The sequence below is a fragment of the Micromesistius poutassou genome (assembly GCF_964030765.1).
Source record: "Micromesistius poutassou genome assembly, chromosome: 2".
Classification (NCBI taxonomy): domain Eukaryota; kingdom Metazoa; phylum Chordata; class Actinopteri; order Gadiformes; family Gadidae; genus Micromesistius; species Micromesistius poutassou.
Window position 1 is genome coordinate 6427682 of NC_140272.1, and position 18547 is coordinate 6446228.

An 18547-nucleotide genomic window follows, 5' to 3' on the forward strand; every position below is an offset into this window, starting at 1 on the left:
AAGCTACAAAGGCCTATTTTGTCCATTCTCTCTCTCGTTCTGTCTGTCACTCATCTCTTCTGCTCTTTCTCTTCCGGTTCCCTGCTCTCTCTCCGCTCTCTCTCTGTTCTCTCTCTGCTCCTCTGATCCTCTCCCGGCGTGTCTGCGTCTGTCCTCTGGCCCCCGAGGCATGCTGAACTGACAGGAGAGCAGCGTATCCTGCTCAGAAACACTGGGCCTGTCACTTCCAGCCTGGCCTGTGTCTGAGGGACAGGCCTGCGACACGGCCACTCTGTGGACCGCGGGCCCCGTGCTCAGGGAGCCATTCCCTGGTCCCTGGTATGACCGGTCCTGCAGCGTCAGGACCTAACTGGGATCCAGGACTGGTCCAACCAGGGAGCCATGCACTGGTAAGACCGGTTACAACACGACCACAACACAACACCACAACACGAGGGGTGAGGAGGACATGAGTAGGGAGTTATTGATGGAGGCTACTGGAGAACAGGTTTGAAGAGGCTACAGCTAGCGAGATGAGCAGGGACTGTGTGTTTGTGTAAGTGTGTTTTCTTGGCTACATCCTTGCCTGCTCTCCCTGCACATGCTCTCAGGCTGAGCCAATCCCCATGGCCGGAATTAGCTGTGTGGTTTGAAGCTCATATTAGAATGTGTCACAGGAAACGAGGTTGATCAAATCACATAGCGACCCGTGTAATTAAGGGGGAAACAAATTGATCCTTTGAAGCACTCCAGCATCGCTAGGAGAGGAGTTTGACCACATTATCCAGGAAGTGTACATGCAGTACATCCTCAACCCATTCAAAGCCACCACTACAGTAACTCAATTATGAAATCAGTGCAGAATGAACAATCTGTCTCTGCTTAACAACAGAAACAATGCAGGATCCAAAACCTCACTGGGCTCTCAGCATCCACCCTGAGCTCTTCATATTTTGGGCGCCGATTCTTAATGGATAGAACCGCAACAGAGAGGGGGAGGATGGGTGCATTGAAGGACTTTGTTTGAATTGCATTGAGCTAAAGTTCCATCAGGAAGGCACCTTGCAGTCTCCTGTACCAATTATCTCTCAGCCAATTACAACGGTCCAACACTTCTTGGAAACCTATCATCACACTCTCCAACAGAATTAGTAGTGCTTTGCTTCTATGTGTTCCATTACAGATTCACACCTCTCCATCGCCGTCCCTGTCCCTTAGGGGTGAAACCAGACTCAGCAGGTGGGACCACAGTTCATCTGCTATTTTAAGGGACACTATGCTACCATACTCCTTGGATAGTCACCAATACATATACATAACAAAATAAAAGTCCTCATGTTGAATTTAACAAAGTTTAGCACTTATCTATTTTTCCCTGTATTTACATGGTTCTTGTAGGACATTGAAGTATATTTTTACATCCATAAATACATTAACTTTACAGACTCCTTTCACTGGTCTCTTCTTTAATATTTTATTTTTTGTTTTTGTATCTTTGCATAATCTTTGTATTCAACTGGACCAATCATCCTGTGTCTTGTCATATGGGCAATAGAAGCTTCCTGATTCTGATGTTTATTTTGGTTTGGTGAACTATAAAATATTTTAAACGTACAACCACGGTATAAGCGTTTTCAATGTCGGCAGTGTCCTCTGTACTTTTGAGTGAGGTTTAAAGAACCACCCAGGGAATCCCTGGGGAATCGATGCACCGCCTTTCATTCCCTGGTTGTTTGTGTTGCCACCAGTGGGGGAAAGCACAGGTTCTCTTTGGTGTACAACACACCCTGTGTCTCACAGACCCACGCCTTATGGAGGACACACTGTAGGCTACACACGTGTTGAGTGTTTACCTCAACCACTACTGCCACTAGAACTCACCAAAACACATGTGATCTGTGTTCCTTCTCATTGTTGTCACTATGCGAACCATTCGAGGGTGGATGGTGGGGAAACAGCTTTTTCTGTTCCCGATATATTCCTGTAAGAGGGAGATACACTCTCATGACTGGTCAACGTACTGATGCTAAACAACACACAAGACTAAACCACTAAACCACTCTGTCTCTGCTCCATCTAAGCACCAAGACGTCGTATGTGTTGGGAGAACCAGTAACGAATGCTACTGTGACTGGAAAGCCTGCCCAGAGCTAATACTCTGATCTCACATCTTCCTCTGCCTTTTCCACCTGCAGGTGACGTCTTTTAATGAGATGAATGTCATGTCCCAGTGTGACCCTCCGTGTTACACTGGAAGATAGTCGCAAAGAACAGCCTCTTCTGGCGGACTTCACGGCGGCGGGTTTTAGTCAGTGGCGATTTCTCTAAGACTGAATTTTTTTTTAAAAAGTATATACTGTTGTGTTAACATTTCATTGACTAAAAATGAGTTAAAACACGTCCATCTCGAAGACGAGTTCGTTCAGAATCAGCTGCTTATCGCAGGTCGACTGACTCAATTTCCTTCTCATACACTCCCGTAGCGTCACAGTGCATTTGCCTGTTGAAGTTCAGCGTCCATCGACTTCAATCAAAAGGCAAACTGCAACCTATTATTTCATATTTGCTTGGTGAAATTGCTAGACAATTTCGTACACTTATACACACAATTCTTTGTTTCAGTTTAATATAATTCCCACATTTCCTTGTTTGAGTTTAATATTGTTTTGGTAGTTGGCCATCACTTTGATTCAGGGAGCCTGAGGTCTGAACTTCAAGTCCTGTATTCAGATCAGGACTTGCAGGGTGACAGGGGAAAGCTGTGTGATTTCTTGGTGTTCCTTAAAGACATGGAGTTGGACAGTGCAATGCCTCAGCTTTACAAACTGTTCTCATTAGTGGCAACAATTGGAGCTACATCTGCAGGTGTTTGTGTCTGTGAAAGTAGCTTTTCCTGTTTAAAGCGGCTCAAGTTCTACACCCGTAACACAATGGGCCAAGACCGTTTAAGAAACCTAGCTCTGCAGGACATTGAGAGGACACTGGTCAAGTCACTGGAAAAGACAGCTAGTTGGTATGACAGGGTCACAGAGCATTTCCTGGAAAAGGAACAGAGAGCAGAATTTACATATAAATAAATTGACAATTTATATGATGTAGGCCGAAAATGAGCTTCCCCTCTTTGAAAGACCAGCAGCCGCCACTGGTTTTAGGGGACGGCCAGGAGGAGTCAGGAGGAGGAGGCGTCAGCAGCCGTCAGGAGGAGGAGGTGTCAGGAGGAGTCAGGTGGGGGAGGCGTCAGGAGGAGTCAGGAGGAGTCAGGAGGCGTCAGGAGGAGGAGGCGTCAAGAGGAGTCAGGAGGAGGAGGCGTCAGGAGCACGTCAAGAAGCGTCAAGGTCATTTGAGGGTAATTGAGGACACACGCGCGCTGTTTCCAAACGAGCGCGTCGTAAACACACGGAGCGATGCAGTGCACCTCGTCGGCCTATTAGAGACTACAACGGGTTTCATTCACCGCTACGATACAAGGAGTCCAGTAGGCCTACGCTATTATTATTATTATTATTATTATGAAGACCAGTTCAGTCACATGTACCAAGTTATCATTTGTACCAATTGGATTGAAAACCCCGTGCAGATAAATAGGCTTTCTGAAGGGACCACGCTTTCACAACATGCCATAACATAACCTAACCTAACATAATCTAACATAGCATAGCATACCGTAACATAACATAACCAAACATAACCTCACATAGCATAGCATACCGTAACATAACCGAACATAACATAACATAACATCCCACGGAGGCTCTCCTCCGTGATGCTCTGACTGCACGTGTCGCTAGAACAACAACAGAACCCGCGCTAAAGGATGAGGCGTCCCGCGCCTCTGGACCGGGTACCCGGGTACCTGGATCCGAGTACCTGGGTACCTGGACTGGGTACCCGGGACCCGGGCTGGACCGACCTCATTACACGTCCACCACTATTCAGAGATGAAAGCTTTTATCAGCTGAAAACCTCTATCTGGTAGCCAGGACCGGACCTCAGTCGGAACAGAATCGAGCGGAGTACAGACAGACAGGCAGGCCCGCCGGGCGTTTCCGACGCCGGAGAACCGACCGCGTTTCAGCGCTGGTCTGGTGCTTAACAGCCTTCTGTGGGGCGGTGTGGAGCTCGGTGTGAGGCGGTTATCGGCTCGATGGGGGATCTGACTGTGGCCCGTGTGACGACCGTGTATCTGATCCAGGACATGACAGACAAAGCGTGCATCTCCAACTTTACCTGGTAGCTCAGGATGCTCTCGTTCTCGCCGCCTCCAGTGGGCATGGTACCCGTCGGTCCGGGTCTCGGAGTCCAGAGGTGAGCGCTGTGTGGCCGCTAGACCTTCAGGGAGCCGCGTGGTGGTCACTGGACGGGTTAGGCTGCGATCCACACCCGGTGGGTGACCTTCATGTTGATATCCCTGGAGACGGTGAACATGGACATCTTCCCGGAGAGACAAGAGATACTAGAGATACCCCCCGCTGTGTTACCGTGGCACTTGGATGCGCTCTGAGCTCTCCTCTTCCTCACTCCTCGCGGACAACAGCGCGCAGCCAGCATCACTCTGGCCTGAGCCAATCAGCAAGCAGGACGAGGCTGCAACGCTGCCTGCCGGGACTGATGGTTAGAGTTTGAGGTTTCAGTTGGAGCTTTGACACGCATTCTACTTGTCAGTGTTGGTATTATCCTCTTGTTAAAAACTAATTTCACACGGGCTGTAGCACGTCGAGGTGGAGCCTCTACGAGCTCCTCACATCCCGCGAGTCTTTAGAAGAGTTGGGGGAGATGAGATCTGCAGAGCGATGTATGTTGTCTGCTCCCTACTCATAAGATGAACACGGTGGGACCACGCCTCTACCGCCACCCGGTGGAACATATGAGAAACAGGTTAAATTTGATTTAATATTTTAAAAAGTGGAGTAAATATGGAAATATGGAAGTATAAGTTACTAAACCCCCGCCCCTGCTCCTGGGGGGCTGGGCCCATGGCCTGGGTGGATGTTGCGCAATGTGCAGGGCCGATACGGTGCACATGCGCAGAGGCAACAATAACTATGTCTGGGGTTCTAGGGTGCGGACCATTCATAAATATTATTTTATGTACTCCTCATCCTCATCCTCATCGTCGTCCGCTTATCCGGGGTCGGGTCGCGGGGGCAGCAGCTCAAGCAGGGGGCCCCAGACTTCCCTTTCCCGGGCCACATTGACCAGCTCTGACGGGGGGATCCCGAGGCGTTCCCAGGCCAGTGTTGAGATATAATCTCTCCACCTAGTCCTGGGTCTTCCCCGGGGTCTCCTCCCCACTGGTCGTGCCTGGAACACCTCCCAAGGGAGGCGTCCAGTGGGCATCCTTACCAGATGCCCGAACCACCTCAACTGACTCCTTTCTAAGCAAAGGAGCAGCGGCTCTAATCCGAGTTCCTCCCGGATGACTGAACTTCTCACCCTTTTTTTATGTACTATCTTATTTTAATGGGTTATGTTCTGTGTCACGGTGACACTGAACTGGATATCTACAATAATCCTTAATGTCAGCGTTGAACTGAATAATTTGAAATAACCAAACCGTTAGTATAACTCTGAATCAAACGGAGGGTTGCGTTGCGTCCTGTTGTCATGGTGACTGACCGGACAAACTCCGGCAGCGCGGGCGCTACTGCGCACGCGTGATGCACCCGGGTCACGCTACGAGGAAGGTGAACCCTGCATGTGTGGATGATGGACTGACCCGTGAATATTAAGCGCATAGGCTCATAATTGATTCAGAAATCATCATTTCCATATTTGGACGGTTAATTCGTAGAGTTAATTCTTCCACCCGTTGACGTTCTTCAGCACACAGCGGGATCAACATCTCTGAGAGTGCGTGTGAGTGTGTGGATTGCCCGGTGGTTTTCAGGGAAACCTGACCCGGGTTTCCACGGAGAGCATGTCAACACGGCACTGAGGTTTGAACCGCACCGCACACAGTAGGGGGTCACAGTAGTGCCATAATATGTTTATTAATATGTTATATATTCTAATGACCAGGCCACATGGTCTCAGCTATTATGTTCATGATTGGCTCCTATAGTTGTCTATATTTATTTATATTCAGTTATTTGTGTTGGAGTATATATGGATATATACAAAGGAAAATTGTACTTATTGTAAGTCGCTTTGGGTAAAAGCATCTGCTAAATGCCCAAAATGTAAATCTAAATGATATGCCTAGATGTATTACAATGTAATAATAACAATCAGAATATCCTAATCATATAATAATTTAAATAAATCACACTTTCTGCCTTACCATTCCAGCAGAGCTCCCCCCCATTGAGTGACTCTAGTCCTGATCCCAGTGGATCCGTGGTGGGGGTCTGACAGTGTGGTGGGGGTCCGACTTCGGACCGGGACCCTGGAGACCCCGGCCCCTCCGATGGGGGCGAAGGGGCGTCGCAGCAGCGTCCTCCTCAGCCTCCCGGTCCTGAACCCGGAGAGGCTGAAGACCGCCAAGGCTCTGGCGGAGAGAGCAGTCAAGGTGAGCGGACCCCCTGAACGCACGTCTCAGTCCCACAAAGAACCCTCCTCCCTCTCGACCCCCTCCCTCTCGACCCCTCCCTCCCTCCCTCTCGACCCCTCCCTCCCTTCCCTTCGACCCCTCCCTCCCTTCCCTTCGACCCCCTCCCTCCGTCTCTCCCCCATGAAGACGTGCTGCAGGTGAATCCGTGGGCGCTGTCTAAACGTAATCCAGGGGCCCTGTCTAAACGTAATCTGGGGGCCCTGTCTAAACGTAATCCAGGGGCCCTGTCTAAGGGGGTCCTGTCTAAATGTAATCCAGAGTCCTGTCTAAGTGTAATCCAGGGTCCTGTCTAAGTGTAAGTGTCCTGTCTAAGTGTAATCCAGGGTCCTGTCTAAGTGTAAGTGTCCTGTCTAAACGTAATCCAGGGGTCTTGTCTAAGTGTCTCCTCCTTCTCTCCTCTCCTCCTCTCCTCCTCTCCTCCTCAGCAAAGGAAGGTGTTCTCCATCCAGGGTCCGTACCCCGTGGTTCGGGCCGAGCTGAGGGCCCGGGGCTGGGTGGAGCGGCACCTGACCCCGCCCCTACAGCGGCCCCCTAGAGACCGCGGGGACGAGGAGGGGGACGGAGACGAGGACGGAGAGGAGGACGGGGCTGAGGGGCCAGAGGGCCGGGGGGGCGTGGCCGGTGAGAGGAATCCTTCTTGATGTTCTGCGGACTCACTCCTCTGATTCATTCGGCTGCTTTCACACTTTATCGGTTTGAGTTGGTGTAGAAAGGTTTTTGCATGTTGTGGGTTTTCTGGGACCATCCCCCTGTGGAAGTGTGGTCTAGACACACACACACACACAGACCCACAGACAAACACAGACACACTCTCTCACACACACACACACACACACACACACACACTAACACACACACTAACACACACATTCAGACACACGGACACACACAGACCCACACACTCAGACACACACAGACACACACACACACACACACACACACACACACACACACACACACAGAGACACACCTCTTTACGTGCGGGTCATGTGCTTTCAGTGGAAACAGACAAAGAGGAGGAGGTGGATGGAATGTACAACCTGATGGTAAGATCAGAACGGGTTGAGAGCTCACAACCCACTGAACACAAACGTCCTAATTATGAGTGTCAGGTCAGGACATGAGTGATGTTCCCCGTGTGGTCTCAGTCCCGCCTGGTCCGGAACGAGGCCGCCACCCTGCTGTGGACCACGAGGAGGGATGCCATCGACTGTAAGTCTCTGAGGAAGGACCAGATGACCAACCATTACGCCAACTCCGGCACCTTCACCACCAAGGTCCCTCCTCTCTTTCAAGAACTGCATGATGGGTAATTCAGCATCTTACCTTGCATCACTTTAACCCAATGGGTCTGAAGCTCTCCTCTTGACCCTCCTCCAGGTGGGGCTGTGTGTCAACCTGCAGAACCTGCTGTGGTACGACGCCGCTGACCCCGACAGCTTCTTCCCCCGCTGCTACCGGCTGGGGGCTCAGGACGAGAAGCAGGCCTTCATAGGTACGCTCCAGAAGCAGAGCCAGCTTCATGCTCCTTCACCATTGGTCCTTTGGCAGACCCATGCCTTGTGCGATGCGCCTCTCAGCGCCCCCCCCCCCCGCCCCCCCTGTGTGTGTGTGTGTGCGTGTGTGTGTGTGTGTGTGTGTGTGTGTGTGTGTGTGTGTGTGTGTGTGTATGTCCTCCTGAAGAGGACTTTAGGAGGACCGCCTGCACCAGCCTGCTGCAGTATGTGGTGGAGTCCAGCCACCTGGACACTGGAGATGGACAGGAACACACTGAGGACACTGAGACACTGAAGGGTAATGCACACTGAGGACACTGAGAAACTGAAGGGTAATGAACACTGAGGACACTGAGAAACTGAAGGGTAATGAACACTGAGGACACTGAGACACTGAAGGGTAATGCACACTGAGGACACTGAGAAACTGAAGGGTAATGAACACTGAGGACAATGAGAAACTGAGGGGTAATGCACACTGAGAAACTGAAGGGTAATGAACACTGAGGACACTGAGAAACTGAAGGGTAATGCACACTGAGGACACTGAGAAACTGAGGGGTAATGCACACTGAGGACAGTGTCTCTCAGACACTGAAGGGTAATGCACACTGAGGGCAGTGTCTCTCAGACACTGAAGGGTATTCAGTTGGTTGCAATCTCCACCCTCACCACTAGATGCCACTAAATCCCACACACTGCACATTTAGGATCTCTCATCAGACCCAGGGATTGAAAGCAATCACAGCTGAATTTCAAAGCGTCATTTGCAACATCGTTATTTTAAGGAGGGCCACATGTTCCACGTGTTTACCAGATCGCCTCAGCTCATTGGACAACCTGTTTTATCCCTCCGTCCAGGTGGGAAGAGACAATGCAGGCGGGCAGCGCGTCACTTCGTCGCTGCAGGAATGATTGACAGGGCTCTGTACGTATGCCAGGAGTTTCTCAACAGCCTGGAGCACGGTGACATTGATGTCACCATGGAAACATTCACCTCGCTGACGGGAGAGCAGTGGGCAGAGTTTCTGCGTGACTACTACCTGGTGGTGCAGTGAGTCAGATTATTAACCCCACTGCAGTTATTATGGGATGTTCTGGATGTGTGCTGATTTGGAGCCACGGTATGGGTCTGTATTGTCATGCACTGAGGGTGACCGTCTCTGTGCAGTGGAGGAGCTCGGATCCAAGGGGCTGTGGGGTTTGTGGAGCGGTGCCGGGGCATGTTGAGCAGACTGCGTGAAGTCTGCCCACAGCTGGACACGGACGGGCTGCACAACATCTGGATTGTCAAGCCAGGGGCCATGTCCCGGGGACGGGGTGAGGCTCCCCCCTGCTGCTCCTCCTCGTTGTGGTTCTACGAGGGCCTTCCTAACTTCAGTTAATCGTTTCCAATGGACCAACTGTCCCTGTTGGAAGTTTAAAAAGCAAACAAAAAAAAGTTGTATTCATAAGAACTGGCCGCAGTACTTCAGTAATATGGGATTATAATACCCTCTTACACACTTATTGTATGTTGTACGTCCTAGCACTTAAAAATAGTACTTAGCATCGTGTAGCGTCTTATCCTAGCCATCTTTGTTGTATACAGGGAATGGGTTAACCTAGTGATGATTGGCCCTTGGTTCTATGAACATCCTTACTGCACCGACAGCGACATATTGTTGTTACTCTTTCTTCTGACAAATGGACTTATTGTAAGTCACTTTGGATAAAAGCGTCTGCTAAATGTCCTAAATATAAATTTTTTATGTAATATAATAAGGAAGCTTGAGTGGTTCTCTCACTGTAAGGCTAAACATCCTCTCCTGTGGGGGGCTGTGTTGTGCCCCCCCTCCCTCCCTCCCTCCCTCCCTCCCTCCCTGCAGGCATCATGTGCCTGAACCGCCTGGAGGACATCCTGACCCTGGTCAACAGTGACTCCACCCTGATCAAGGACAGCAAGTGGGTGGTGCAGAAGTACCTGGAGCGCCCCCTGCTGGTGCACGGCACCAAGTTCGACATCCGCCAGTGGTTCCTGGTGACCGACTGGAACCCACTCACCATCTGGTTCTACAAGGAGTGCTACCTGCGCTTCTCCACCCAGCCCTACTCCACCTCCTCCCTGGACAGGTCCGGCACCCCGGGCTTCTAGAGCACCACACGGATCACAGTTCAAATAGGGGTCTGGTCAGTTAGAGTTCACCGACCAGCACCCAATCACAGATTTAAAATGTTTTGCCTGTATGTCAATGATGGCGTCCATTGCACTCCTGACTCTACATTTAGCAGACGCTTTTAACCAAAGCGACTGACAACAGTTAACACACCGACGGCGGAGTCAACCATGCAAGGCGACAGCCAGCTCGTCAGGAGCAGTCAGGGTTAAGCGTCTTGCTCAGGGACACATCAACACTAGGAGGAGCCGGGGTTCGACCTAGCATCCTTCCGGTTACAAGTCAACCTGCTCTACCTCCTGAGCTAAGCCGACCCTCCCTGGAAGGAGGGATCCCCCACTCTGCGTTCCTGCTCTCCATTTCTTCCTTGCTAATTAAGGGTGCACTCACACTAGGCAAAGTGTCCCTGTACCGTACTCAAATACGATTGTCCCCCCATCCCCTCCCCTCCCCACTGTGCCGCTGGCCTGTCCTCACACTAGGCAATCTCAACTGGGCCTGAGTACGGTTGCCTCTTGTACATATAGGTTGCGTATCTGTGCGTGTGCGCGTGTCGGCTCACTAGCATCTGTACCGTGGCCTGAGGCCACCTCTCCGAAGTGTACTGAGGCCACGGAATTGAACTGTACACTAGCCAAACGATCTAGACTTTAGGGGGCAAATGTACTCGGTCACGGTACAGATGGCCTAGTGTGAGTGGGCCCTAAGGGAGTTTTTTTCTTGCCCTCTGGGGGCTCGGGTCAGGGGGGTGTGATACATATCTGGCCTGTTATGCCCCCCGCAGCTCCGTCCACCTGTGCAACAACTCCATCCAGAAGCACTTTGCTCCGTCGCAGGCGCGCCACCCTGGGCTCCCGCAGGACAACATGTGGTCCTGCTCCGAGTTCCGGGCCTACCTGCAGGAGCAGGGGCTGGGCGGCTCCCAGTGGGGGGCGCTGGCCGTGCCGGGCATGCAGCAGGCGGTGGTCCACGCCATGCGCACCGCCCAGGACCTGGTGGAGCCCCGCAGGGCCAGCTTCGAGCTGTACGGCGCCGACTTCATGCTGGGCCGCGACCTCCGGCCCTGGCTGCTGGAGATCAACGCCAGCCCCACCATGGCCTGCTCCGCCGGCGCCACCGCGCGCCTCTGCCCCGCTGTGCAGCTGGACACGCTGAGGGTGGTGCTGGACTGGAGGAGCGAGCCCGCCGCCGACACGGGGGGCTTCCACCTCCTCTACAAGCAGGCGAGGACACCGTCACTCCACACACCGTCACCCGACACGTCACCCGACACCCGTCACCCGTCACCCGACACCCGACACACGCTTTGTTGTTCAGGTTCCGGCGGGTCATTCACATTAAGGGCATTTAGCAGACGCTTTTATCCAAAATGACTTACAATAAGTACATTTGTCAGAAGAATGAGAAACAACAATATATCTCTGTCGGTACAGTAAGGATGTTCATAAAACCAAGGGCCAAGCACTAACATTCACTAGGTTAACCCATTCCCCGTACACAACAAAGATAGCTAGGATAAGACGCGACACAATGCTAAGTACTGTTTTTAAGTGCAAGGACGTACAACATACAATAAGTGCGTAAAAGGGGTGTGGGGTGCTAAGGGTGAGGCTATGCAGAGTCTAGGTGAACTCTGAACAAGTGAGTCTTGACACCTCACAGAACACACCTCAACCCTGTGCTCTGCTCCCTGCAGGCTGCTGTGGAGGTCCCCCACTACGTCGGGATGAACCTGCTGGTGGAAGGAGCTCCACTGAGACCGGCCCCGCCCCGACCTGCACCCCGTAAACCGCCCTCCTGTTCCAACCCACCGCCTCCTGCGTCCTCTGTGGCGCCGTCGCCCCCCGATGTCCCTAAGACCCCCCCGACCACAGACAGGCCCCCCGTCCTCAGGCCTCCTCAGGCCTCCACCACAGACAGGCCCCCCGGCCTCAGGCCTCCTCAGGCCTCCACCACAGACAGGCCTCCCGGCCTCAGGCCTCCTCAGGCCTCCACCACAGACAGGCCCCCCGGCCTCAGGCCTCCTCAGGCCTCCACCACAGACAGGCCCCCCGGCCTCAGGCCTCCTCAGGCCTCCACCACAGACAGGCCCCCCGGCCTCAGGCCTCCTCAGGCCTCCACCACAGACAGGCCCCCCGGCCTCAGGCCTCGCCCCTCCTCCACCCTCCGGCTCTCAGGCGCCAAGCGGCCCTCCGCCGGGGACATGAGGACCCCGCTACCATCGCTGTCCCTCAGGAGCCGGCTCCACGGGAGGACTCTGAGCGGCCGACCCCCCGGTCTGGGCTGCAGACCCCCCGGTCTGGGCAGCCGGTCCCACCACAGGTCAGCCCCCGAGCGCCCGGCGTTGCTGGACCCTGAGGGCCCGAGGACCTCCAGAGGGCCGGAGGTCCCGAGGGCCTGCCACCCGGGTCTGAGCCGGGGCCACGGCAGGGTAGCCCTGGTCCCCAGGACTCTGCTCTGCTCCCCAGACCCCGCCACGCATCGCCCGCCACAGGCCCCGCCCCTAACCACGGCCGCCGGCGAGCCACTGAGCCCCAGGACCCGCCCCCTGCAGAGAGATACGAGGCCCCACCGCAGGGCCCTTCCCCCAGGGCTCCCCTCTCTGTTGGGGCCCCTGCCCGCCCTGGAGGTGTTCAGCCTGCGGCCCGGGTCTCTGTCCGGGGAGAGGTCTGCTCTGCTCTCCCTCCACAGCCTGCACCAGTTCAAGCTCTGCTCCCACAGGCAGACACTCTGCAGGTACCAGTACACGGGCGTGGCCAAACACTGACCAGACCACGGGGTGTGGACCAATGAGACGAGGAGGTGGAGAGGGGGCTGAGAGGTTTTTTACTAGGGGCATTCAGGTTTTTGTGTTTAATATTTCTAAGTCAAAATATGTCCATAATTCATTGTCATCCTATGTATTTGTATGTATTTGTAAACTTTGTCAACAAAAACGATTAAATGCATTCTGATATTACATTTAGTTGTATATTTTGGCTCAGTCAAAGAACAATAACATAGTTAAATGGGTGTATGTTCTATATTCGTCCACCTGGGGGCGACACAACCCTACCAACAGAACACCGGAACCGATGACGACGACCCAATTCACTGGCACGATTTTTCTTCATGCTCAACTAATCATTTTAGTTGTTTTCTAGAGTTTATTAAAGCATTTAACTCGTTTTCAGTTTTTAACTATCCTCCAGGCACACAGTGAAATGTTCCGGTCACAGAGAAACATTTCCCACATTTGAATCACTTCAAATACGGATATAGTGTTCTGGTTTTAAAATATGACTAATTTACACCCCCCCCCCTTATAAATACAGGACCAAGTATATTTAGGGTGCAGCCCGAGCCTTCACATCGGTTCAAGAGACGAGCGACGGGGTCATGACCAGGGGATGAGTGTGTGCTTATGTCAACTGTTCAGATGAGAGTTAAGGGAACAATCCCATCATTGACGGGGTGTGGGTTGCAGACCATGACACGACCGGATGGATCGTCTCTTGTTACTCATGTTGTTACTCATCTCTCTCCTCCATCTCTCTCCGTAAGTTACAAAAAAAACAAGCAAAAAACGAATTTCCACAGGAAAAATACTTTATTGATACGCTTATAATAATCAACACGTATTGACAAAATATGTACATCAAATATCTTTCGTGTAGGTCCCAAAATATAGAATCTCAAGAACCTCTTTCTGTAGAAAAACTATTCGTGTGTTCAAACGTTTACATTCACTTCTCTCCGCGGTAGTTCACACAAAGCACAGAGAAAACCACATCTGAGGTTTATCCACGTTTCACAAGTAGAAGGCAATAGCATGAACAAACACCTGGTTTGACTGGAAAAATAAAGAGGTTGAATACGCAGACTAGGCCCAGCACAGTGCTACAGTATATATATATATATATATATATATACACACACACTGCTCTTTTGTCTCTCTGGACAGAGCGCTAGAGCATGTATCAAAAATAGAGATGTACAAGTGGATTCATCAATGACACAAAAAAAACCTATCTCACAGTTTGTCAGGAAACAGCTCGCCCCATGAGACTGACTGTTTCTCCCCCTGCTTGTGCTCTCACCGTGTACGGCTTCAGGAGAGCTCTTGGTTTAGGGTCCTAGCCACAGGGGTCAAAGGGCACCTATGTTTATAGTAACGTGTGACCTAGAATACTTAGCAAGCTAGCTTTGGGTGAAACAATTTGGTGCGACAGATTCTATGCGTACAAACGACGTGTCTGTTAGTGACGGCTCAAACTGAGACACACCAGCGTCCGTAGCATGTACGTCGACAGCAGCATCTAAAGAACTCCTTTACATTCAACCATGTGCGCGTGTGAGTGTGTGTGTGTGTGTGTGTCTTCTGTGGTGTGTGTGTGTGTGTGTGTGTGTGTGTGTGTGTGTGTGTGTGTGTGTGTGTGTGTGTGTGTGTGTGTGTGTGTGTGTGTGTGTGTGTGTGTGTGTAGAACGGATCCAGTGTGTGTGTGTTTGGTGCAAGTGTGTGTGTGTGTGTGTGTGTGTGTGTGTGTGTGTGTGTGTGTGTGTGTGTGTAGAACGGATCCATCAGAGTGAGGTTCTCTACACTGAGCACTGTGGAGTACATTAACATTCATTCAGAACAAAGAACAGAGGGGGGGAGGGGGGGGTGAGAAGAGCTTTCCAGCGTGGGTGTGAATGGCGGCTTTCTCTCGCTCGGTTTCCCCTCGTTCTCCATCCTTCTCCCAGCACCCTCTCATGTCCTCTGATCTGTTTCTGACCCCGCGAAGAAAGACCGGGTGAGGAGAGGCTGGGAGTCCGTAGTCTTAGTCTTTATCCTTAGTCTCCCTCCGTCAGGTCTCTGTCTGCACCTCCGTCAGGTCTCTGTCTGCACCTCCGTCAGGTCGGTCTGAACCTCCGTCAGGTCTCTGTCTGAACCTCCGTCAGGTCTCTGTCTGAACCTCCGTCAGGTCTCTGTCTGAACCTCCATCAGGTCTCTGTCTGATCCTCCGTCAGGTTTCTGTCTGATCGCGGACCCCCTCGTCCCCTCCCTAGTCTTTGGTCTCCAGGGTGAGGGGGGGCACCAGCTTCAGGGCCTGGAGCAGGGCCGGGGAGTCCATGGGGGTCTGCGGTAGGCTGGGGGCTGGAGAGGCGCCCCTGGAGCGGAGGTGCTGGGGGGGCGCGGCCCTGTCCCCGGGGGCCCCCACGCCGGGGTACAGCATGGGCATGGCCCCGGAGTACCAGCACTTCTCCAGCATGGGCAGGTAGGAGGCGGCGGACGGCGGCAGCAGGTAGAAGGGCATGCAGAGGGGGTGGGGGGCTGGCGGGGGCTGGTGGGGGGACACACTCATGTAGCTGCGGCCGCTGGAGGAGGACGAAGAGGACGACGACTCCCCCCCCGACAGCGACTCGTCCTCGGAGGACTCCACGCGGGGCCGCTTGCGGTGGGGCCCGCCGCCACCGCCACCACCACCGCCGCCCTCCTGCTTGATGGAGGCCGGGCCTTGGCGCTCCGCCGCCGAGCGCTTCAGCGGCCCCGCCCCCTGGAGGTAGTAGTCGGGCCTCTTCTCCAGCTCGCCGCCGTAGCCGCTGTCCGTGTCCGTGTCACTGCCGCTCTGCTCGCTGCTTCCCGGGGGGTACGCCCGCTGGATCACCGGCACGCAGTTCCTCCCGTAGCCCTCGCCGGGCGGGGGCGGCAGGCCACCGGCCGTGCCCTTCTGGGCCCCCTGGTGCTGCTGCTGCTGCTGCTGCTGCGGGGCGGGGGCGTCCTGCGGCCGCGGGCTGAGGGGGGGAGGCGAGCGGGCCGGGCCCTGCAGCACCTCGGTGGCCAGCTGGTGCAGGTGGTTGATCATGTGGGTGGGGGTCAGCTCGCCCTCCGTCTCCCAGCTGGCCACGTACTGCAGCATCTCTTTGGCGCACATGTGGAAGCCGGAGCGGAACAGCTCCTCCGCCTTCTCCTGGCTGACGGCCGGGGCGGGGTCTGCAGAGGGACACCCGCAGGGTGAACACAGGGGACAGGGGAACCCGAACCCTGGACATCTCCTCTGAGCAGGGGAACCCGAACCCTACCTAAACATCTCCTCTGTGTGGAGATGTAAAGTGTGGAGTCTAAAGTTGTGCACCTGAGGATGACCTGAGGGCCATAAACAATGTCGCCTCTCCTCCCAAGTCTCTCTGAAAGTGACTCATTCTTCTTCTGCAACAAGCTCAAATGTTTGAAGACCAGCATGCATCTCTGCATTCCTCTGACATTGTCTACCCTTCATGCAGTCAAACGTGTGTGTGTGTGTGTGTGTGTGTGTGTGTGTGTGTGTGTGTGTGTGTGTGTGTGTGTGTGTGTGTGTGTGTGTGTGTGTGTGTGTAGTGCATCCCACTCACCAAGTTGCATGCCATTTTGCAGAGCCAGGATCTTCTGCTGCTGCTGCTCCAGAAGTGAAGTGAGGGCCTTGACGTGCTTCAGCGTCAGCTCTAGGACCACAGCCTTCTCCAGATGGCCCAGAGTCTGCAGGAGCCAACAGTGGGACACACAGGAAGTACATTAGCCAGGCCTCCTGAGCATAGCTCAACTGTAAATTCCCAGTGTCGTTTTGTAAATGTTGATGTCATCCCTGATGAACCTCCACACTAATAATAGGCCGTGACAATAGCCTGCAAAAACGTGCATCGTGTAAATATCTGCGTATCGTCTTCACGTACAGCCCATGGCGGGTGTAGTAGCACGCCATCGCCACTGGGCGGTGTCAGTCAGCAATGACCGAGAGAAACATGAGCCGAGTCCGTTAAGCGTCCACGGTGGGAACTCACCGTGAGTTTGAGGTGCTCCGGTAACAAATCTTTCAACTGAGAGATGCACTCGTTTATCCGGTCGCGCCGTTTCTTCTCGATGAGTCTGTGAGGCAGTTTGTAGGTTTCCTGCAAGTGACAACACGACCGGTAAATACAGCAAATAAGGAACCGGGCTGTGATGGAGCAGCACACCGATAATCAGGCTGGGCTGGATTAGTTATGTCATCGGTAAATCAGGTCAACAACTTATTTGGGGCCGTGGGAAAAAAAAACTGAAATGTATTTTACAACTTTAAGTGCAAATTAATTTAAAAAAAAAATAATAACATGTATTTATTTGAAGTAAGATAAAAAGACCGAAGTAATATTCATAACAAACAGACCTTGCTCTCCTCGCCCCGTTTCATTCCTCTCCTCGATTTATAAACGTACATGGGGAAGTCCATCCTGAGAAGAAGAAAACACAAACAGTCAGTGACGCAGAACAACAGAAGAGTTAGTGCTCAGAGTTACTGTCAGATGGACAGGTGAACCCCGGACCGGTCCGGGGGAAGACCCCAGTACCGGTCGGCTGGAGGACCCCAGGACCGGCCCGGTGGAAGACCCCAGGACCGGTCCGTTGGAGGACCGAACCCAGGACCAGTGTGCTGGAGGACCCCAGGACCGGTCCGCTAGAGGAGCCAGGACCGGTGTGCGTGAGGAACTTACCCCTGCATGTCCCCCAGGTCTGCCGCGGTGTGCGCGGTGAGCAGCGGCGGTGGAGCGCTCGACACTCGCTCCATTCTTTCGGCTCCTGATGCGCAGTCAAACTAACTATGACTTCAGTCAGACTGTGACTTCACTGAAACCGCCGGGTCTACACTCACAAAAAAACAGCGTCACTAAAAATAAATCACAATGTATTTAAAAAAAAAAAAAAGAGGATCAATTGAAGGGAGGAATCCGCGAGAGCACGGTGTGTCCACGTCAACGAACGAGAGGCGGTCCCGCTGGGAGACGCTGGGAGAGTGGGGGAGGACGGAGCGACGGGTTCAATAAACCATCCGACTCTTGCTCCGACTGTCTCTGTCACATGAGCCTCACGTGGAGCGGCGCTGTATGCCGGGAGGCGGGCCCTCCTGCAGATAAGGAGCCTGAGTGGGCGGACGGCGGCCTACGTCAGAGCGGGGGGCGTGGCCTACGTCAGAGCGGGGGGCGTGGCCCCCGGTCCCGTGTCCGACCATGTTGTCCTGCACGGAGAAGTGCAGAGACGCTCCGGAGACAACAGCACAGTGTTACAGATTGTGGACATGCGTCTTTGTTTGGACGTTCTTTGTCAACATATTATGCACCGGTCTTCTTGCGTTATTGAACGCATGGTAGTTTGACCGCAACGTGCGATTTATTATAGCAAAGCGAAATATGATATAGGTCTAGATTGGTCTAAATGTATAGTTAAAATAAATCTACATGTTATAAGTCAAAACAGTAATGCGTTGGCTTAAAACGCAATGCTAAAATAATAATATGAAACATAATTAAAAACAACGCTACTTTTTGGTGCATTTCAAAATAAAAGACAATAATCTTGGATATCCGATGATTATGAGCATAAACTCTAATGACCT

At 52.9% G+C, this 18547-nt stretch overlaps 3 protein-coding genes across 3 annotated transcripts in view; 1 reads left to right on the top strand and 2 right to left on the bottom strand.

Moving 5' to 3' along the window:
* Window positions 1–4251, bottom strand: part of slc4a8 (solute carrier family 4 member 8) — a gene marked incomplete at both ends in the record, with an annotated part of 27948 nt that extends 23697 nt beyond the window's left edge. The window contains one exon of the mRNA XM_084464724.1: window positions 4207–4251. Within this exon, the coding sequence (XP_084320850.1) occupies window positions 4207–4251 (45 nt within the window). The remainder of the gene's footprint in view (window positions 1–4206) is intronic.
* A 724-nt stretch (window positions 4252–4975) lies between these two features.
* ttll3 (tubulin tyrosine ligase-like family, member 3) lies at window positions 4976–12948 on the top strand (the record flags this gene model as incomplete). The annotated part of the gene is made up of 14 exons (XM_084464725.1): window positions 4976–5009; window positions 5613–5663; window positions 5867–5936; window positions 6334–6487; window positions 6955–7150; window positions 7529–7575; window positions 7678–7806; window positions 7910–8024; window positions 8213–8323; window positions 8887–9079; window positions 9197–9345; window positions 9894–10137; window positions 10966–11404; window positions 11878–12948. 14 exons carry the CDS (start codon window positions 4976–4978, stop codon window positions 12946–12948), a joined length of 3003 nt encoding a protein of 1000 aa, XP_084320851.1.
* Window positions 12949–15069: 2121 nt separating this feature from the next.
* Window positions 15070–18007, bottom strand: LOC311338560 (class E basic helix-loop-helix protein 40-like). The gene is made up of 5 exons (XM_084463851.1): window positions 17649–18007; window positions 17324–17387; window positions 16959–17066; window positions 16533–16656; window positions 15070–16134 (listed from the first exon to the last, which is right to left on the bottom strand). The coding sequence occupies exons 1-5, from the start codon at window positions 17720–17722 to the stop codon at window positions 15206–15208; spliced, it is 1299 nt and encodes a 432-aa protein (XP_084319977.1). The 5' UTR covers window positions 17723–18007; the 3' UTR covers window positions 15070–15205.
* Between the last annotated feature and the right edge of the window lie 540 nt (window positions 18008–18547).

Bases quoted from the DNA above. Each gene is read 5' to 3' on its own strand.
- LOC311338560 (XM_084463851.1), bottom strand. From the start codon at position 17,722: ATGGAGCGAGTGTCGAGCGCTCCACCGCCGCTGCTCACCGCGCACACC. The intron at 17,388-17,648 runs GTAAGTTCCTCA...TCTTCTTCTCAG, and splicing joins GACCTGGGGGACATGCAGGG to GATGGACTTCCCCATGTACG. The intron at 17,067-17,323 runs GTCTGTTTGTTA...TGTCACTTGCAG, and splicing joins AACGGGGCGAGGAGAGCAAG to GAAACCTACAAACTGCCTCA.